This window comes from Pezoporus flaviventris, unplaced genomic scaffold (assembly GCF_033815535.1).
Source record: "Pezoporus flaviventris isolate CSIRO_AGI_PZ_B2104156 unplaced genomic scaffold, CSIRO_AGI_Pfla_v1 ptg000015l, whole genome shotgun sequence".
Lineage (NCBI taxonomy): Eukaryota > Metazoa > Chordata > Aves > Psittaciformes > Psittacidae > Pezoporus > Pezoporus flaviventris.
This window is the reverse complement of record NW_026892563.1, coordinates 40003050-40026030: the sequence shown is the minus strand read 5'-3', so window position 1 is coordinate 40026030 and position 22981 is coordinate 40003050. Positions and strand designations below refer to the sequence as shown.

At 38.6% G+C, this 22981-nt stretch overlaps 1 protein-coding gene across 10 annotated transcripts in view; it reads left to right on the top strand.

Annotated features, from left to right (window-relative positions):
* Positions 1 to 22981, top strand: part of STXBP5L (syntaxin binding protein 5L) — a 190818-nt gene that overhangs the window by 78409 nt on the left and 89428 nt on the right. For 9 of the 10 annotated variants that reach the window (XM_061454241.1, XM_061454243.1, XM_061454240.1 and 6 more), the window contains one exon: positions 15377 to 15511. In XM_061454241.1, coding sequence (XP_061310225.1) covers positions 15377 to 15511 — 135 coding nt within the window. Of the gene's footprint in view, positions 1 to 10562; positions 10675 to 15376; positions 15512 to 22981 lie in introns of those variants that run through there. The other variant, XM_061454249.1, reaches the window with a different exon arrangement.

The following is a 22981-nucleotide window of genomic DNA, read 5'->3' as shown; positions in this document are numbered from 1 at the left end:
GTGTGCTGGAGCCCTGCTGTCCTGGAGATGGCTGAACACCCGCCTGCCCATGGGAAGCAGTGAATGAATTCCTTGGTTTGCTTTGCTTATATGCATGGCTTTTGCTTTACCTGTTAAACTGCCTTTATCTCAGCCCAGGAGTTTTCTCATGTTTACCCTTCTGATTCTCTCCCCCATGCTGTCAGGGGCAGGGAGCAAGTGGCTGTGTGATGCTTAGCTGCCAGCAGGGATTAAACCACGATACCAGTTAATGTTGTTTGTGTGCAATTATTGAGCTTGGAAAGATTCCTGAAGCTCTCAAAGAACATGTCTGCTCTATAGGGCTGTGCCTTAGCACTGCAGGGCAGGAAAGTGAACTTTGTCAAATGTCACTTCAGAAAGACCAAAGACTGGATGAAAAGTTTGTCCAGTGAGACTGACCCAAATCACGTTCATGTCGTTACCACACACCTGACTTCTCTGTTACAAAAACAAAATCATATTTAAAAAATTACATTATATTCTTTTTTTAGGTCTTACATCATGTTATAGAAAATTTCATTGGACATATGACATGTAGGATTGATGAGGGCCATAAGCTCTTCCTGGTAAGGTTGTATGCAACCTAGTTGAAATGATGAACATCTTGGACATAAAAGGAAGCCCAGCACAAGCTTTTTTGGGTTTTGTTCTTCAACACACATCAGCTAAACACTCAACAAAGAGCAAAATTAAAAGCTAAGATTAGCTTGTTGATGGCAAGAATCAGCAGGTTTGATATGATGGATTCCTGAGATTATGCAATTCCACTAAAGGAGAATGAAAACTCACATGATGCCTAAGGTTTTCTTTTTGATGGATCTTAAATAAGAGGGCCTTGTTTGGAGTGGAGCTGAAGGGACCTCCTTGTTGTAGTTCCCTGCAGTTGCAGACTGGACAACTCATATACCTCCCTTTGTATAATGAAGAAGCAGAATATGTTTTGCATCAAGAGATACTGGTCCCTTATGATGCCAGTGAGAAAGGCCCTTGGTCTCTGTAAGTTATTGTTCAAAATGCTGTTTATTAAAGCAAGCACTATAAAAACCAAGAGGATAATATATAGGCTTACATTCCTGTAGATGCTGGGAATCCTGAGTTGTGCTTCATCAAACAGGCCTCCAGTCAGGAGGTTGTGCAGACCCCATCCATAGTTCGGCTTACCCTATTTCAGTCATTCAGGTTATTACAGGATCTTTTAATAAGAAAACAACTGTATTCATTATTTCTACTACCAAGCAGAGCAGAAAAGCCATTCACACTGGAACTTCTTTCTGCACTGTTAGAGAAAGGAAAGGCCATGCAGGTGGTGCAGTCACCAAGTGGGAACTGCCTGCAGGCTTCTCTGTTGCAGCAAACTGATGCATTTATCCTGCACCCAAGGGGTATGTGCAGCACAGCCCAGCCTGAATGCCACAAAGTAAATGCAGCATAGTACCACACAGGCTTGTGCCTACTCCGGTTAGCTGCTGGGTGGATCACTAACTCCACACACAGTGGTCTCCCAGCCAGCATCGTGACACTATTAAATAACTATTCAAGCTTAAGTCTACTCCTCCTGTTAGGGAAAATTGCTCCATGCTAATTTCATCCTTCTGATGGCAAGAAACCTTCCAGCTTCAAGACTAGATTTATCTTTGTGGCTCTGTTATTCCCACTTACGATGATATTCTGGTATCTGCATTGTCATGCATTTTAAATATCTTGTCTCTCCTTTGCAGTTAAACAGCTCATTCATATCCATTCACAACCTGCTTTTTTCTTTCCTTCTTTTTTTTATTATTTTCACTACAAAAATCAAGATTACATGTTTTGCTTTCTAAATTTGTGTCTTCATTCCCTTTTCTTTGGCCTTTCTTCACACATCTGACCTAATGATTAGACAAGGAACATGTTCTATATATGGTCCCATCTGTGCTGTGGAGGTTGCCATTATTACCATTTTCTTTTTTAATCTCTGCAGGAATATGTTTACTGATGCTTACCATAATAACACCTTACTTTTACATGGTTTCATTTTATCACTGCTTGTGGTCTTGCTGAGATTGACTAATACACCCATTACACTTCTTCACTGATGTATATCTAGCTGGCAGGGAGTGCTGCTTTTCAGTGCAAGCCTGTAAGAGCGGAAGCAAAGCAAGACAAGTGAAATTGGAAGTATCTTTTCCCATCACTTCTGTATCATGAATTCCAAGTAGAAGTTCTTACTCTCTGAAGTTTGAGGCCTTGCCCTTTGCATTTTAAATTCCGTTCTATTTCTTCCACTCTACTTGGGCAGATTATCCTTCCTTTGTCATAGTGTGTCCCGAAGATGTTCCCTTAGTCTTAGTACCAAGATCGTAAAGGAAATTCCTGTGTAACATTATCTAGGTGTTCCTGCTCCGGCAGGGGGATTGGACTAGATGATCTTTCGAGGTCCCTTCCAATCTCTAGCATACTGTGATACTGTGAAATGACAAGATCAGCTGTAAACCTAATAATTGTGAATCCCTCAAATATGCAGAAAAATATTTCCTTTTCCAGTAAAATCAGGTGGAAAATAGACATTAAAAAAAGAATTTTATAGCAGCGTTTTTTATAAATGCTGTATTTAGTGTTGACATATGCTAGATATCCTACCAAGGGAATATTCTGGAATAGCCTACCTTTGGTAGACCGAGCTTCCCTATTTTACTATAACTTTTCAAAATGTGTCCTTTTGAAACTCAAAACCTTGGATAGTGTGTGGGTTTAAGTATATTTGAGCAAGTAGTGATAATATTATGGTCACAACCTCAGAGATGACAACATGGCTTAACTTTATTTCTCTTGGGTTTAATTTTTTTGTGCTTACCTTCTTGGGTAATTGTAATGCAATCTGGGTTGGTGCCACTGCAGAAAAAGTGCTGCAAGAACTTAAGCTGGCTGGTTTAAAAGTAGGTTGGTTTCTCTATGATTAAATTACCCCAGGGTAGATGTCACCTTTTATTGATCCATTGACTGCTTAGAAGAGAAATCAGTTGGTTGCCATTTCCAGGAATATCGAGACCCTTCAGTTGGGAACCATACTTCTTTTCTGTACATGATGCAATAAGCTCGCTTTTAATGACAGAAATTCTGGTCATATTTTTCATTCTAGAATATTAAAAAGATCTCTGTTTATATCCAGGTCCAGCCTTGAAGTTAAGACTCTCCAATCTCTTTTTAATGGTGACTTTCACAGTTGTTCTCCAAAGTAATTTTTAGTCCACCAGGATTCTGCCAATATTATTATTTATAGTTTCATTTCCATTTGAAATGTCCTAAAATGCATTATGCCACAGTATCTGCTTTTATATCTGTTTGCAAAATGACTTCTCTGAAGGCAAATGGAGCTGTTTAACATATTTAAGGTCTATTTTTACACAGCTCTGTACATAAAGGTTCTATTTCCATAATGAGCCTTTCAAATATGCAATAATAACAATGGCACAGTAGATGGTAATTTTATTTTTGGTAACTACTCAGAAAAGTCTCAAAACACCAAATACAGTTGCCATGTTACATAGGTTACATACATACCTTCATTTAAAAAGCATGTGTACAGGACTTAAGACATTACAAAGTATTATGAATAATTTGGCAAGTGTTTTTCTGTTTTCATGGTTATCAATAAATAGCAAATCAATTCATGTTTTCCTCATAGCAGTGCATTAAAAGCCCGTTAACAGAAAATGGCTTATATGCTATGAGCCATTGTTATATTCTTAGATATAACAGCTGTATTTAACAGCACAGGGACCAAAAAACCTGAAAGATTACTCACAACCCATCACTTCTACTTTCCCCTATTGCTAAAACTGTACTGGATAGCCTCTGCTCCCCCCAGCCCATCCCTGAGCTATTAATTTGACTTTATTTAAAGCTTTTTACATAAAATATTTTGGCAAGTACATAAAAGAGTCTGAGATTTGATCTGAGACTGTGCAAAGTGATCAGGTGAAGGATTTTAAACAAGAACTCCCTCAACTCTAAAGCAACAAAACGCTTGTTCTAGCTAGTGGTAGGCCAAATGTGACTAGAAATACAGCAGTTAAAATGTTTAAAAAGTGAAATTTACTTATAGCAGCTAATGAAATAACTTCATGAATTTGCTTTATGTATATGCATGTATGTCAGCGCACATATATGTGTGTGTGTGTACATGTTCATAGACACACACACACATGAAATCATCATGACCCATAGAACTACTGGAGAAAACGCGTAACTAGCACATTTAACCTGAGGACTTAACAACAGTACAAGGAGTTGAGGGCTCTCTGACCTGGCAAACCCACTTTCCCAGTTTGCTTCTCCCTCTGTTGTCACCCTGGCTGTAGTGTAGCTCCTCCTATTATTTCTACGAGAAAACAGGTATCTCTTCAAAAATCCATTTTGTGAAAGAAATTTGTTTTGTTTTTAGTTCAATAGGGAAGAAAAACATCCTCTGATTGATTTAATTTTTATGTCATCTGGCCACTTCTCATTGCCTGCCTGAGTAACTTAATCAGCTCTTAGCAGTAGACTGGAAAACGTTAGATCATGTGCTGATGTGCTGAGCAGTGTGCTTGTTGTTTCTAATGCTTTGCAGAAAATAAAGCATGTTTGTCAGTAGCTTCATGCTTTTTTTGAGAAAACACACGGTAACATGTTTTCACATAGCAGCTGTGTTGCCAGATTGCTCTAAATCCAGGTTTAGATAGCAAACTTTAAAATGCATGCATCCACACAGCCATGCATTGAACAGCCGTGTTTAGCGGCCGTAGTCATAGCAAATGAGAAGTCCAGTATTGTGAGACAAAAATGCATCAAGAACTTCATCTCATACATAGCCATATTAGACAATAGCAAGCAAAAAGATGTCTTTTAAAATGGAAACAGGTTCAGACAGTGTAAACAGACTAACTTATCAGTTGGAATTTTCAGCTTGCAAGTTAGTTACAGGAAATCAGTGGGTTTATTTTTTGAAGCTTTGAAATCTGAGTTTGGAGACACTTTTTGTAGTCCAGTTGAGATCTATCCTTCGCTCTTTGTTACATTAGATTTCCAATCATATATTAAAGCAGCGAAGACCATGCACCCATTCTGTTGCACTAAGTCATTTGATTCTTGGAAACCACACCACCCCTTTCCTGCCTATGGCACATGTCAGCTTCAAGCAGAATCCAATGCAATGATGTAGGATACTTTTCCTTCTGTCACAATAAAACTCTGGGTATTATTCCGGTAAATCAGAAATAGAGCTAGTAATGTCAGTGTTGAGATTATCTCATTAAACAGTACATGAGCAGGAAGAGAAGAGAGACTACAGATTGCAGCAAAACAAGGACCATTAATCACAGAGTCCCTGTCTACTGAAGCATAACAAATGAGAACAGCTGGTCTCCAATAAGTCTACATGATTTAATTGATGGAAGCTGGTAAGAAGTGTATATACATAGAAAAACTAGACACATGAAAAAATGTATTTCAGTCTTACCCTGATTGTAGAGAGTCATTCAAAAGAACTTGATCAGTACTGATATAAAATAAGGTTTAAACTATTTTATATTATAAAATATTATGTATTATAAAATAGTTTATATTTCTATAAAATCATATTATTATAGTAAGAATGCATAACAAACACAGATTTATGTGTGTTGCAGCAAGCAGGGAATGAAATGGTACCGTATATTTGGTTTGCTTTCCTAACAGGTCTGTAAAGTCAAGCTGCTTAGCAGAAGGCAAATTTCAGGCTTTCGTCTTTGAGCTAAATCCCAGTTTACTTTTTTGAAACTATGGGATTGGGAAGCAAAAACTGTGTTTTTGATTTACAGCTTCAGGATGTGAGAAAATCCACCTTTAGGTGGTTTTTTGGTTTGGTTTAGTTTTTAATGCAGCTGCCACAAAATCAATGAAAGAAAAGGATCAAAAACTTTCTCTTTTGAGAACGTCATCTCCCTCTTCCATCCTTTGGTTTTTGGCTTTCTTTTGTTACTAAAGAACTCAGTGGCTCTTGTTGTGGTCTGTATTGCCCATCACTGTCACTATGCTTGGTATTACAACTCCATTTTTATTTAACCTTCATAGAACTTAATGGAGAACAAATGAAGTACTACAAATAAGAAATGGTGATTTCACAACCCAGTAAACAAGAGAAAAATCATGTACATTGTCTTTCCCCTAGAAGTGAAAGCAAGAGTCTATTTGCCAACCCTGTTTCATTAATTTGCTCGCTTTACTGATTCTGTCAAACTTCTATTCTTCTTGTTGTTGTACAGTGACCTTGAATTGACGCCAGAATGAAGCCAATGAAATGTATTCTGGTTTCTTCCAGCATCTTTTACTGTTTAAGGAAGCAAGACTGCATTTTATTTTCCTGCCTTTTTTTTTCTTGGATCCAAGTCTGCGTGTTAAATCTGTTCAATCCACTGGACTACCATTGTGTACCTTTGGTCACCTTGGGCGACATGGTTTAATGTGAGGTGTCCCTGCCCATGGCAGGGGGTTGGAACTGGATGATCTTGAGGTCCTTTCCAACCCTAACTATTCTATGATTCTATGATACTAAGATACTAAAGATCTAGCCAGGGAGAATATGCCACTGTCATTGTCAATGATCCTGCTCCCACATGTAAGATGTCCCTGTGTGTTTACAGTCAAAACCATAAGAAAGAGTTGACAAAAGTGGGTGTCTCTTTGCTTCGTATTCATCTAAGAGGAAGGAAGGTAATTTTCTGTCATCCTGAAGATTAAACAAATTATTAGTAGTGCAGGCTACAAACGTTGTCATCCCGTGGCACACTGGGATTTCAAGAGTGACTCTGAAGTTGTTCTGGGGCCCAGTAATGCCAGGTAACATGATGCAGTGCTGCTGCCAAAGCAGATAGCCATTGAGTCACAGAAGGTGTGAATTTAGATGCCTGAATCTTGTATGATAGGAAGTTATAGTGTAGCTGTATTTGTTATGGCATGTTGAGCAGGCCTGGATGATCTTCCGTGGAGTTGTAAGGTTAGCTGTAAGAGATAAAACTGTTAAACACCAAGGGACCTGTTGCATGCTGTATACTTTGACTGTCCTTGTGAATGCTCATGATGACCTCATAAGGTTTTAATAAGTTAAATACATAAGTTCAGTCTTTATTCAAGGGAGTTCTCTGGGTTTACTAATCTAATAAAATGTAACACATCTAATACAAAACCATCCTTTTTCCTGATTTATTAAGTTTCCGTTAACTGTTTGTAAATTATGTTAACACCTGCTATAAATGCTCCCATAGTTGCAACAGTAGCATTTTGTGTAGCTAAGATAAGCGTTTGTATCTTAAGCCAAATATTTATGGAACGTTGTAAAATATTAACTACACTTGTAATTGCAAATTCATCCAAAACAGTAAGGTCACAAATCAAGAATAGACCTAACTTTAGGCTTATAGGGTTACTTCACCTGTCCAGAAGTTTTGCACGGGAACTTCTAGGTCTTGAAGAAACAGAAGAACAGCCTCATTTTACTCTTGATTGTTTTAATAGGAAAGAAGGAAAATGAGGAGCTGAGTGTACTATTGATATTGCTTCGCTTGCACTCTATAGTTTAGTTTTTTACACTTCAAAGGATTAAGAATCAAACCCAGTTTCTAAAAATCAGGATGTTTCAGAATGTGCCAGTAAATCCAAAGAAAAAAGAAGAAACCCAGTTAGACACAAAATATCTTGAGATGCGCATTTCTTAACATTTGACCACTTTTTTCTGCGTCTTATATTTCTCTTTCTTATTCTTGTAGATTGTTTTGGTATAATATTTCAGGTAAGGGGCAACATGAAAGTGTATATATGTCTTAAGCACTTTGAGAACAGCAGCGTACCACCAGCCAGGTGACATGCCTAAGAAGTTTGCATGAGAATGACTGCATAAGCCTTTTTGCTTTGTCACAACACAATAGCTGCATAAAGTATCAAGCAGCACTATTCAAGCCTATTTGCCTAAAACAAACTTAGAAAGTCAAAATATTTTCTTACCATTTTTTGCAAGTACAATTTATAGGACTGGGGAGGCGTGTGTGTCTGTTCATTATATACAGCCCGCTCAGAAACAGCTAGAGGAATACTTTGCTTTGGATGTATTTATATTGACATTATAGTTTAGAGATGGAATCCGGATTTGTTGTACCTCAGCATTTGGAAGGAATCTTCCATTATTGATGTTATTGAAATCAAGACAGGTATCTTAGTAAATTGTTCTAGTTCAAGCAGTGATTAATTTGCAGGAAACTGATGGACTGTGTAAAGCAAAACAGAGGAGCACCAAATGTATATTTCCTGTATCACAGTTACCACTGTTGGTGCAAATAATGACTGTAATAAATACTTGTAGCTAAAGCAATATAAAGACAAATAAAACTGTTCTATGAACCAGTTACATAAACTGAATGTGAGATACCAGACTTGAAGGGGACATTGCAAGCAGATGGGTAACACTAGAAAGTAGCTGCTGCCACGGATTTGACCCGGTAGTTCATTCATGTTCCTTCGTAAGGAACATGTATTGAATTGCCTAATGTAAAGCAATTCATTTACTGTCTCTTTCTTTACATCACTGATCTCTACAGACTACTTTAAGAGGGCTAAGCTTAAGTAATGTATTCAAGTGGTCCTTCTGTTTGCAAGTATTGAAGTTCAGCCAGGAAATAGGCACAGCAGCATATGAGCTAAATGATGACTTGTTTCACAGTGTTTAATTGTAAATAGTTTGTGACTTTCATTTATAAACTAGAATTTATTGTTAAATATGATTCACTGAGTAGTTATAAACAGAACAGTCACATTCAGCTCCTGATTAATTTGATGGAAAAATAGAACTAAGTTCTAATTATTACACTCTTCATTAGATATTCTTCACCTACGCATGTCTGTCATAAACTTTAATTGCAGTGTATGCACTATATTCTTAACACAACTAAGAATATTTGAGCAGTCTGTATAATGCCCAACTGGAAAAAAAACAGATATGGAAATATTCATGCAGTATTTTGAGAACATAATTTATTCTTGTGTTCAGATACCCCTAAATAACAATGGGCTTTAATAATCCAATGCTTTTGTTATGCTGTCATCATGACTGATGATGCTAGCAGAAAATAGATGTTAAACAGAAGGGTTTTCTTAATGTAAATTGAAACTAAATAGCACTATTAAAAACCAGGTGGACCACAAGAATCAGTCTCAAAGGCATGCTTAGTTCATTCACCATCTGCTGGGATCTGTGTGAGTGGCTACTATAAATGTTTTAATGATCTAGTGTGGTATGTGGAGAAACTCATTTGAATAGGAAAAGACTTCATGTGGTGATAGAGTATCACCAAGACCCTGAAAGGAAAAGCTGCCCAGGTGTACTGAACTGCTATATACTTCATTTTTTCTATGGTGTTCAAGGCCAGGTTGGACAGAGCCTTGGGTGACATGGTTTAGTGTGAGGTGTCGCTGCCCATGGCAGGGGGGTTGGAACTAGATGATCTTAAATTCCTTTCCAACCTTAACTATTCTATGATTCTATGACTCTCAGTCCTGCCAGTTAATAATTTAAAATACTTCTGTATTCTGATGTCAGCCCTAGAGACTGCGCATACACTTCAAGTAAATGAAACTAAAACTTTAACACTGGAAATCCTAATAATGGAGTTCATCTTGGATTTCTGCCTTCCTAGGACTTCCTGGTATATAGTCACTCAAACAGGCCATTCTGGGGGGAAACACTGTTACCATTACTATGCACAAACCCAGCTCATGTCTGTCTGAGGAACTGTACAACCAACTGCTGCAAAAACATCACATGATATGGATGTCAGACTGCATGGATTGCTGCTGTTGTACGTGTCTTTTACATGTCCTAGAGAGCTGATGAGCTCCAAATTTGTACATAGTCCAGGAAGAAGAGTAAATACCTCCAAAAGCCAAATAGCTTGTAATTTACATGTTTGCTTGATCTACTGGAGACAGCTCCTTTTCTTCATTGTCTGTAGCTTTACCCTGTGCTTCTGTATAGGCACTTGAGGTCAGCTACAAATTATTTTGCTTGAATATCTGTCTAAATCTTCTTGTGTGCATTTCATGGCTCAAAGCAATAATCTCAGCTGTAACATTTGTTTGTTAATGGACAGAAAAGCAACCTGACCCTTTCTGAGAATTCAGGAGCCAGAAGCCCCCTCAGATAGGCCAGTCTGCCTTCAACCACTGGAGAAGGAGGGGCATTCAATGGGTCTGGTCTTCTTTGTCAGTAAGGACTTTTCATAGTAATTTTGTTTAAAAATACCAAAAGGTTAAGGGACTAGCAAGGGATAAATAAGTTGTGTGGAAATAATTTGTGCTTGCTCCTGGAGGGAGAAGGGGACTGTATACAGAGTTAGGAGGCACCCTTGGCAGCCGTAGTTTTCATTGCTGGGGAGAATAAATCCTGCAGAAGTCAAGAAGGAAGGGAAGGGAAGGGCTTATCTAGTGTTTTTCCTCTGTGGTGGATTTTTGTTGAGGGCTACACAGGCCACAGATTCCTCTCTATAAAGACCTGCTTTGAAAGAGGACCTACCAGAACATCAGCTAGTCATTGGCTAGTACCCAGAGGATGGTCAGTCTATCAAGTGGCAGTGCCAAGAAAACAGCTTGTGGTGATGACCAGCTGAGGTAAGTAACATAAATTAGTGGAGAGTACTGCAAGCATCAGAAGATGCTGGAGTTTCCTTAAGCTGGGAGGGAGCTGTAATCACTAATGAAAGGGTAGGCTTTTGGTATACATAACCTTCTTAAGAAGGTGATTAACCTTCTCAGCAGCTGAGCTCATCCATGCTGGGACAATGCATTGTAACTTGGGTGTAAGACAGTGCCTGTAACTTAGTGCTTACTGAGAGAAGGCAGCTGGGCCAGGACCACAGCTGGTGTGCCTTGCAGCTGAGTTTGCTTTCTGTCAGCTACTCATGTTCCAAGTTCACCCTCCTTCATGTTTTGTCTTCCTCGTCTGTGAATTTGTGAGCTTCCCATCTTTTCTGAGCATGTGGATGGTGCAGTTTGTCCAGGTAAGATTATGAGTGGAGTTCAAACTGATGGGATTTTTTTTAGGGACTTAAAGAAACAGAACCCTTTTGCCAGTCAATGCTGGACAAAAGGGCTATACATACTGCTGTCCTTACTGAAGGTTATCTGTACAAAGGGAAAAAGCATAGTATACATTTATTTGCAGTTTTTATATCAAGGAATGAGCAGTTAAATAATTACATTGGAAAAAACTGTCCATCATTTGGACAAAAATGCAGTTTCTTCTCCCTGCTTTTGCAGCTCTCTCCGCTCCCCACCAGGAATAGTGTTCCAGGGAAATTCTTCATGCTAAAAACAGAAAAAAAAATTTAAAAAAAGCAAGAGCAGAAGGAAGAGTTCTCAACATTATCTTTTTCTTAGAGCAACAAGCTTAGTGTAATAAAGATGTTTTCAGGCCACTTTACTAATGTTTCAGTGGATGCAGCAGTCTCAGTTATTATAACATTGCAGTGTTCTACTCGTATGCAGTGAGGTTTTCTGGTCAGAGCTGTGAGACTGTAGAGTGCTGTGATTTTCTGAGAAATATACCTTTTCAAGAGCTGCTGGTCAGAATATGTTCCTTTTGACGAAGCCTCTTTAAGTTATTCTGTTTTCTTTCTTATTGCTTACATAAATTCAGAAGTGTTTTCAGGATTTCTGCTAAAGAGTCTTTGCTTAAAAAAAAATCAGATTTAGATGTTTTGTTTGTCAACTATTGCTTATTTTACATTAAATTTTATATGCAGTTTTGTGCTTTGAATACATTGGAAAACTGATACAATATTCCAGACTGTTTTGGCAGCGTAGGAACACCTGTTTTGGTCTCAGTCCATGTTTTTTACTGTTTCTTATAATGATCAATGACATTCATATTGTGGTTTGCTGATAAAAATGTGTAATATCCACATTTCTGGCTGGCTTTCTGTTAAGTGCTTAATGCTAAGCAAATTCTCAGGTCTCCATTTAGTTGGGGTCCATGTTATCTCAATCAGATTGACAATCTGATTAAATTTTGGCAGAAGCCCTTCATACTGGCATAAATCACCACAACCCCTATCTTCTTAAAGAGAAAAATAGCCTTTCTTTCTGGCTAATTGACTGGATTTCGTGAAGGTATCAAAGTACATCCTAATTGGCTTGTGGTATAGATGACTAATAGAAGGATACCTTTCATCCACCGTGAAAACTACAGTATGAGAGCTCATTGTTTTTTCTGGAAAAAATCCTAATGCAGTTTCAGTACTTACTGAAATGGAATATGTTCATTAAAAATCTGAGTCTTGCTTCAAAGCTTTCAAACCTCAAAGTCAAGTTAATATTTTCTGTAAAAGTGAAGAGTCAATAATACATAAAGCAGTTTGCATTTAATTTATGTAATGTAAAAGAAAACTACTACAGAGCAATACATAGTTTTCTGAGAACCGGAAAATCATATGGATTTGGTGAAGCCTAACAACATATGTTAAAATGCTTAGCAATCCTTGTTACAGAAGTGTATTGTCTTTAAGGGAATAGCATTATAAGCTCAAATATTGCAAAAGATGGTATTTGATAATATCTCATAACAGTTTGGGTAAACAATGAAGACTCATAGGGTAGTTTTAATTGTGGGAGAAGGAATATGCAGAATACTTCCTGCATATTCATGGCTGTCCCATGAATCTTTCAGAAGAAAATGAAATTACTTAAGAGGAAGCAGCTGAGCTCAAGAAAACAGGAAAATTTGTGATCATTTTCTTCATTCTTTAGCAATGCCTAATTCTCTTCTGGTTCTTCAGACTATACATCCAGACTTAACTACCTACTGGTGCCTGGGATTCCAGATAGGCCAGTAGGAAAATAAGTCTAGTAACTGATGGGCAGTAGTTAGTACTTTTGCTCTTAGTGTAGGACCTTGCTCTTGAAATACTATGTTCTTGAAATTTTCAGCCTAAGGCAGACAAAAGGGGGACGTGCAGGAGCTGGGAGATGAGACTTCCATTTAGTCTGATGGTTGCTGTTGCAGTACATGCTCGAGATCATAGCCTCCAAGCAGATTTATAAAAGGGAAACAAGCAGACCAAAGCAGCCTCATATGGGGTCTGAGGTGATTTTGAGTTGGATTCAGTCTTGCAGTTTGGAGACCAAGTTTTCCACAGTACAGCATACTGGCTTGTGAATGGATTTATCAGAGGACTAAAATGAATATGGTCCTGGGTGCACTTGAACCTGCTTATGTCTGATGACATAACTGCAGGAATTTGGAATAGCAGCATTTTAGTCAACTAAGGTTCACTTTGTAACTCGTAAGTTGTTTGTCAGTCACTCGACAGGTACATTTTCAACACTTCCAAAGTCATGAATATCTTCTCTTCCTGTAACTTAACAGTTTGCTGCAAACGAGTGCTGAATGAGCATCAGTGTGAAGTGGCTAAGAGGATTTATCTGAGGGAGCAGGAAAGTTTTTTGCATGGGCTGGGACCTAACAGAGTATGCATTTGCTTTGGAGTGCAAGACAAAAAAAAGAAGCAAAGCAAATACAGATATACAAGAAACAAAATATATTTGGACTAAATATCAAACTAAGGAGACGTGTAGCAAATGGTGTGTCTGGAGAGAAAGAAGTTGAGTTGTTTAATGAGAAGGATGAGGAAAGATGTGAAAATTGGCTTCACATTTGTAAAACTACAAAGCTACAAAGGGCAAATTGTTCTTTGCATCTGGGAAGAACATAACAATAAAGCTAACAGCTTTAACTCCAGCAAGGAATATGTAGGTAGCCTATACATTCTGCAGTTCTCCCTGTCAGTCATTTGTCAATCTGACTGCACCCACAACGTAAGTACTAAGTTGCTGTTGAAGGCATTTCATTTATTCATACTAAGCTGTACCGTCGTCAAAGCAATTCTCATAATAGAACTTGGTTCTCTTTCCCCTAAGAGCACTGGAATTACTGCCAAATTTAGACAACTAATGATAAAACATAACACTGTATAGAGAGATAGAACAAAGGCTATATGATACGTAAGTCTCACTTTAATCAACAGAACAAGATTTCTGTGAAGGGTAAAGCCATATTCTGGAGTCGTGAGTCAGTAATAGTTTTCCCATAAATGAGGATGTGAGGTCTGTACATTTCAACTGTGTGATACATATGGCAAAAGTAATAATTTCTCACCTGAATTAATTTAATGGTAGATGTTCTGACACATGATTAGATACTTGGAAAACTGCAGAACTATCCAAATCCTGTGTAAAATCTGTTTGGAATCGTACTGTTTGTTGAGAGTACCTTCCAGGGAACAATTACAGAAAGTATGTGAAATGTATATACATAGTGAACAATTCCTTTAATTCAAAGGGTGACAGATGTTCTACTCAGAGGACTTTATATGACTGAGAGAGCCACATCACTGGAAGACAGCCAGCATCTTTCTCACTCCTTTCTCATTAGTTCAGAAAGACCACTGTACCATGAGAATAAAAAGTTGAAATATCTGTGTTCTTAAATAATGTTTGTGCATTTGTGGGGGAGGAAGGTGTTGAGGATAAATGAGTTTTGTATAGAAAAGCTAGAAATAGACTGCTTGGGGAACTGAATGATAAATATCATAACGTACGGCATACCAAGCAAAGTACCTGCGTGAATGTACGTAATATCTATATAATAACTAGAATATCAAACCTGAACCTACTCATTTATCATCTGTGAAAACTTTTATGTCTTATAATGAGAAAATGTCGTATCTTTCTGAGCTAATATAGCACTGGTTCATCACCTGTAAGATGATATGAGTCTAGGTTTCGGCGTGTCCGTGATAAAATACTTAACTGCGCTTGATAATGCCGTTATCTTGTGCTCTGCTCTCCCAGATAGCAAATAAATTGAATGTTTTCTTGTGTGAATGATGGTGTTACACTTCTGATGTACAAAACGTTCATCCTGCTGATGTCCATTAACTTCTGTTTGTTGAACTGCAAAAACTGCTTCTTCTAAAAAAGGAAATAAGAAAGCCTAACTTGAGTGTTGGATACCATCATAGTACAATTTACGTGCTCTTGGAGGTAACATGACTTACTTCAGTTCTCAAGGCATAGAGCTTTTTCTTCCTGCCCTTTATATAGGCAGGCAGGCAGGATTGACCCTGTTTTGTTTCATGTTCTGTTCTATTTTTTTCTGGAGATGACCTCCAAAACCTGCACAATTTTCAGAACACTGCATCTGCTGGGCAGGCTTTTCTCAGGTTATAGACTAGAACAATTATTTCATCTAAAGAAGTGATAAAAAATACTGTTAATGCAATATTCTGTCACTTCTTTTGTTTCTCCCTTCCAGGATTACTTACTGCCATCTACCTTTCCAGAGTAAATGGCTTTATGTTGGAACAGAGAGGGGAAATACACACATTGTAAATATCGAGTCCTTCATTCTTTCTGGATATGTTATCATGTGGAACAAGGCAATAGAACTGTAAGTGCTGACTGTTTTGCATTTGTGTCCTTAGTCATTTTCACAGCTGTCTTAAGATCTGCTTTTTAAGAATAATTTCTTTTTACAAATATTAACAAATCCTTTGAGAACCTTTTATTTTAACGATGCGCATGCAGTATTAACTGTTTTATTCCAGGACATTGGGAATCCAGGTTTGTGACAGAGACCACGCAATTATATATTATAGAAAAGAAAAAGTTATTTGGCAATCTGTTTAACTATAAAGTTCCTTGAAATACAGATACCCATTAATCTCATAAATTCAGATTTTGCTATTTTTATAAGGGTAGTTGGATCACCATCTCCTCCAAACATCCTATAAAGAGTATAATGGAGTATATTTGCCCCTAAGACTCTATGGAGAACTTTTCTTCAATGAAACATAGAATCATTTAGGTGAAACTGAACTGGAGGTCTCTAGGCCAAGCCTCCTGCTCAACACAGGACTAATTTCAAAGTTAAATCAGGCTCATCAAAACCTGATGAAGTGATAGGGAAGTGTCTGTTAAATGACACTTCTCTGACAGGCTAGCCCAGGTGCCTGTGTCATGGGTATGAAGGAGGGAGACCTATAAAAATCTGAGCTGGATAAATCTCCATTTCTTGCAAGTTAAAAGCCTCGGCAGAAAGAAAACATTCTTTCTGGGCTGTTTCCTCTGTGAAGTTCCAGCAAGAGGAACTGCTGTGGGCAAACTTGTAGTATTTCATATAGTTTCTGAGACATCTTCTTCATGTTGTGAGGTCCCTGCGAGCTCTGGTAGTAAACTGAAATTCACCAAGCTCAGTGAACCAAGAGGACAGTATCTACAAATAGGATTACAGGCCTCCAGTGGTGGATCTAATTCTCTGCCCCAAGCAGACATCACATTGATAGGAGCTTCTTTTCTCCAAAATTCTCCCCTTACCCCCCCCACTATTATGACTGACTTTCACTAATCACTGTGTCCCCCAGGTTGACAAAACTCATGCCTCGTTTTCTTTCCTCCTCTCTGCCCCCACCAGACTTCATAGGTACAGTCATAAGAACCAACTTCCATCTTCAAAAGAGATAAAACCAAAGTTTCAAATGGTAATCAGGACCCAGTCTGCTAGGGAATCTTTTATCCAGTTCTTGATTTTGGAATGTTTGTTTGTGCTGCCTTTGTAAGACTTTGCTTGGGAGTTTTGGCTGAAAAATTACTGGTGGAAAATGTGGTTTAATGCAAAGCAGAATAAATACGTTCACTTTGAGCTCTTCAGGTGAGAGTTAGCTCAGTTACTTTCTCTTTCTCACTCTGTTTTGGTGATGTTGACATCTTAAGAGTTTTTTTGATTCCTATATTTTAAAATGGTTATATACTGTATTGAGTAGATAATGCCTTTGAAGCTTGGAGAACATTTTGTGTGCACTTGGAATTTTCTTTCCTCCAGACATTAAGGTATTTTTATTGTGCATGGAAATAAACCTGTAACTTTTTTATAATGTAGAAGCCTTCCACCAAGTTTCACTTCCTACTTCCTACTTCTTTCAAAATTCTTTTGGATAAGTTTTATTTTAATGGCCACAACAACCTTTTAATGAGAACAGAACGGTGCCTCTCTTCAATGAAAAGTACATGGGAAAGAAGGGCTGCTTACTTACAACCTGCTCGCAGTAAGATCAGCTGTGAGACCAGATTGTTCAGGGCTTTATGAGTTCAGAGGGCTTGTTGATGTTAGATACTTTAAAAGATGAAAGAAAATAGGAAAACGTATGTATGTAAAACTTCATGTTTGTATGGAATACCTTCAGCTTAGCATGAACAGTGGTAATAGTGCTCATAACATTGTTTTTCATTCTGAGATCGTTTATATCATTTCAGAGTATGGGATTAGTTTGAAGATGTTACTATTCTCTATCAAGCTTGGAAGGAGAGAGTTTGCCTTTTGTCCAAGCAAATTTGTGTCAAACTTACTGGCAAGGAAAGAACAGTAAAAGTGACTGCTCTGCTGCTGTATTGAAGTCCTCAGTTTAGATGGAGGATATAGAGATAGAATTTTGAGTGTCAGGTTTGTGTGTCATCTGCACAAAGAAGCTCTTCCCTTTTTAGTGCAATTCTCATCCAGTTTGCAAAACTGCAGACTAAGTCTGCCAAAACAACTTGACTTTCTTTCAAAATTCCTCCTCATTTTCTTCACTGACTCACCCCTACTTCTAATGAAAGCGCCATGAATTGTCATAACTTGAATTTAACTCAGTTGTCACTAAGATTTCAAGGCTTTACAGTAACAACCAATAGGAGATTGAACTGGTTCATTTTAAAAAAAAACCTAGAATGTTTTGACTTTGGAATGTTAACCTGAATATTACCCCATTGAAGTCACTGTAAAGGCAGATTACAGCTCATTTTGTGAGTAAAACATGGTTGAAGAGGGTTTCCATATACATTGCTAAAATGCCATGGCCAAGGTAACCTGAAGAGGTCAGAATACCTGTGTTATAAAGGACCCGTGTTCTTTATAAATCATGTGCACTCTCTTAAGTTTCAGTGGACCTGGCCTTGTCCATAGCTGACAGAAAACATTAGAACATGAGGAGTTTTAAAAACATTTTGTCTGGCAATCCTTGTTGCAGCCACTTCTGCCATCTCGTGCATCGTCACTACCTCAGACCACACTGAAGCATCTCGTCAGCTAAGAATGAAGAATAACTCCAGACCTTTTCACTTGTCCTTTCTCTGTCATGTAGCAAAGCTAGTCTTTTGCCAGCCATGTTTGGGCTCATGATATGGTTTGGGTTTCTACTCTAATAAGCAAACAGTTTCTCTCTTTCCCTTAAAAATGTTTGGAAACAGGTCTGGAGGAGTAAAATGGTCAGTAGGGCCAGCATGTCTCCATTTATTCCAACTACAGTGAGATTAATTTTCTCAGCCTGCAGGATCATACATTTTGGAAGGTCATCTGGTATTGGGAAGTAAAGGAAGATCTTGATATGAGTCTGTGGAACTCCAAAAATGCGAAATATGTGTTGTAAGCCCTCTTTGCAAGCATGCAGATTCCAGTGTTTGAACACCCCACTAAATAATGAATGAATACTTGAACCTTGACAAAATGTATGGGATTTGGAATATCAAAGAATTGGGAAAATTGGAACTCAGTTATGATAGCACCATAACTGGGTCTTTCCTTTCTTAGCTCTTTCCTTGCCCATCCCCATTTCCTGGATGTGTATCAGAGCCAGCAGTTCCACAGCAGTGAGGGAAAGCAGTACACAGGAGAAGTAGCAGTTAGGAGCAACTGCTACCCTCTCTGTGTGTGAACCTAACTGGAAATACTTGCAGGTATAAAGCAAGTGCAAGTTGCAAGGCATCCTTCTAGACATTCTAGAAGTTGCATCTTGAGATTGTACTTATTCTTACTTACTCCAGTTCCCAGTTTTGATCTACATACAGCCTATGCATGATGTATCTAACTTACTCATTTGAATTTCTCTGTAATTATGCCAATGAAAAGAAAGTCTTAAAATCTCTGGTGCACTGCACCTTTATGGAAAGCAGAATTGTGGAAGATGTCTGACTACTGGCACTGCAAAAGTATCAGCTTATGCACATGCTTTTCTCAGCACTGTCACATTCAGTCAACTCTGTAACAGTGACTAAGATAGATGGTTTTGGGGTTCGGTTTCTTTCCCCTCTCTCCTACCTCCTGCTGCTTTCTACCACCAGGTTTTCATTCTGCTCAGAAATCATTACAGTGCTTCTGGAACTGGGGTACTTTTTTCAAAAGGAAGATGTTTTCTCTTGATTTGATTCCATTTTGTCTTAAATTACTTTTACCTGCTTTAAGATTGTCTTGATATTTGAAGGTCTTATTTAAGTCACTCTGTTTCTTAGAGTGCATAAAACATTCCCAGACTGGGGGAGGAATCCACCATCTATGTTTTTTACCACATTTTCTGGGGTCCAAATTCTAACATTGCTGAAAACTTCTTTTTGAGTTTTCTGGTTTTAGAATAAAATAATTACATAATTTTTTCTATCCTTGCAAGTATTTTGAAGGCTGCTGTGTTACTGTGAATGGTTTCTTCTTCTCAGTCCTGTTCTTCTGAGTAGGAGTCAAGGATTACAGCAAACCAGCTCTCTCCTCTCCCAGAAATGAGCACGCACCAAATGAATGAATACCTGCTGCTGTCAGGAATAACTTCTGAAGAAGTTCAAAACAGCTTCAAGTATCCCTAATTTCACAACAAACTTCTAGTTCTGTATAGCTACCATGGGAACCTTTGGTTCCATTTTTCAGTGTTTCAGTCTGGTTTTGTGGGCTTAAAGGTCAGTGAAAGCTATGAAATTTTGCAGTCTTGTGTATCATTAGCTCATACTTTCTTCTTGCTCAGTTCAAGGTAGCTTTTGCTTCAGGAATTTTTTACTCTGAATCATTGCTGGTATTCTTTTGACTTGACTTTCATTTTTTTATCATTTCTGCTTTGTTTAGACTTGGCTTTGTGTCTTATCCTTTTCATGTCTCTTCAGAGCTTCTGTTTTCTCATTCTGAGCTGTACCTCAGCTAGGATTTAAAAGTAAAGAATTCTCTGCTCAACTGTTTCACTTATGCCTTATTTTTCCCTTTCTCGAGGGATAGGGTCTAGCTAGTTTTTACACAGCTTGAAGGAATGCCTGTATGCAAGTGTCTGCCATCAACAGTAGTGTGTTTTATTCATGATAGCTTCAAGTGTGGTTGGTTTCCCAGCACCTCTTCATCCTTTCCAGGAGCTACTGGATCTCCGCTTTTGCTTTTAATGTAATTCAGCTGTGTTCTTCTTTCTTTGTAGGCTGTTCCAAAATGCCAGCATATAACCTTCCATTCTCCTGGACTATTCTACTGTAATAGTGATAAGGGGAAACAGAACAGTTTATACACGCTAAAACTCCACGAGGCAAAATGTTTTTGCTTGTAGACATTTCCACATGCAGTATAATTTTCTGTATGAAAGTAGTAATTACTGTATCAGTAGCTCTGATAGAGTTTCATTAGAGTAAACTAATATTATCAATATAATATAGTTAACTAAATTGCTTCATTTAATCCTACTTCTAGTGCAGTCGTGGTGTCTACCCTTAGGAGAAATTGACTGTAAAGTGTAATGCCTGACACACTTTTTGCCAGCAACACTTCTCTAGGGATCAAAAAAAATACTGGTCTTCCTTCTGGTTTATACATACTTTCCTTGAGGAGATAAGGAGATGCAAGAAGTAAGGCACTGATTTGCCTTTGACAGACAATTCCTGGCCTTACTGTGCCAAAGAATTAGCTTTGGGTTCCTAGACAGTCCTGCGCTAGGAAAGAGATAGCATCTTTTCAGGAGAAGCGAGATAGATGTATTGCCAGAGATTTGTCATGTCTCTCCTGGATCCAGCCATAGGGCAGGTTGAGAGCAACAAGCAAAAGACCATGGAGGATGGAGAAACTTACAACCCTTTCACACAGAGTTTTCTCCCCTGCTCCTTCTGAACTGGTATTATTTTGTATCAGTATATCCTCTCCCAGACATCTCTTCCAAGATGGGGGATGTTCTGTCCTAAACCAAACCAAAAGCTTTGTGCTGCCACTCGTGAATATTCCTTGTTGTTTAGTCCAAAAAGGAGTTAGTTTTGATGCAGATACTTTATTTTGTATGTCTAAAACCCAATATTTCTTGGAGCCCTGGAAAGGCAGTGCAGGACGACTGCCAGGAAGTAGGCTCTACAAGTCCAAAAAGCTTCAGGAACATCTGTTGTCATCACCCCAGAAACTCTGTAGGTGATCTTATCTGCAATGACACATCTGAAATGACTTCCAGGATATACAGCTGTTTGAAGAAGATCCTTTCTCATTTCCCGACAGAATTAGTGTTATGTCTGCCAAACTTAATAGACTCTGTTTCCTTTCACCTGTATATAATAAAAGCTGTCAGCTGTTAAGCAATCAAGGTGTCTGTGGCAGGTAGACCCTGGCTGATTGCAAGACCCTCACCCAGCTGCCTACTGGGAACAACTAGTTTTGTGATAATGAAAATATGTTTAGCCTAAAGTTTAATGTAATGTATAGTGACTGCAGTTCATGTAAGAGTTGGATGCTACCCAAAGATAAATGGACACATTCTTTGGTAAGCAATGACGTATGTATCTTAAGAAGAAAACTGATTGCACAGATTTATCGGAATTGTTCTTGACTTTTAAAATTGGTAGGTACAAAGGGCAGGCTGGGTGGGATCAACCTTTACCTTAGAAAGACCATATGTGCTTTCCCCTTCTCCCTTCATTTGCCCCAGTTTTGCCAATATTCCTGGTGAAGTACTAATACTGGTAAGGTCAAGCAACCCAGCCTGCATACTGGATAGTTTAATGGCCTGGGATAACTGCCCAAACTGCCTTGTCAGCCCGTGTGTGTGCTCTTTCCACCACTGTGGCTGTTGCCAGCTTAGTCATGCCTGCTGTTTATGTGGCTCTGCTCCCTTTTCTGTCATCTGTCAGCAGTTCTCATCTGGCTAAACAGTAACATTTATTATGCTGCCTCTTCTCTTCCTGGTTTTGTTTTCCTCTCTTATTCTTATCTTTCCTACTTTGCCTCTCATGCCACAAGCAGCACGTACCCCAAACAGGCCTAGTTCTTTCCATCAACATACTCTGACCAGTCCAGGTAGGTGAACCTATGTCAGAAACAAAGTTCAAAGCAGACTAGAATGTCCCAAGATGTCACTCTCTTGAGGACAGATGTGCAAGTCTTGTTTGCAAATGTCCTCATCTTACCCCTTGTTTACCCCTCATTGTCTGCCTACCCGGCCTGCTCCAAAGTCTGGTGGTGTGGAAATGACTTTTTTATTCCAGTACAGGTTACTCACAAACAGAAGCTCAGCCCCAACTGGTCAGCTGTCTTGGATAGGAATGACAGCCAGATCTCCTGCTAACTGCATCTCTGCAAAAATGGTTGAGTGCCAAGTCTCAAGCCAAATGGGTAGCTGCTGCTGGCACCATTAAAGACTGTGTGTATAGAATATTACTGTATAAATTGGCTGGCTGCTGCTTTCCTGCTCATCTCACTTCTGTGCTGTGATATGTTGCAAAACGCTCTTGCAGAAACCTTGCTCACGGAAATCTCATGTGGAAAAGTAACATACTGCAGGTATCTGTGGAAACAGGATCTGCCAAAGCTGAAGATGGTGGCATGGGACCATCTTGCGGAGAAGGTTCACCAAGGAAAAGGGTTTGCCACGCTGTGGCTATCTTTGTGTATTCAGCTAGCAATAATGGTAAAATACAAGTGAAAGGATGGAGTTGTTTGGTCTTTAGGTGCCCTGAAGTTCTCTATACCTTTGGCCTGGAATAGACATAGTTTGGAAGGTCAAAGGATGTCTGGAGTAATTTTTCACTGTCTTTAGCTGAGGGATAAATATCAGACAAGTCTTTACTACTCTGCTTTGGCCTAGTTTTAGTGTATAATCCAATAGTTGAAATA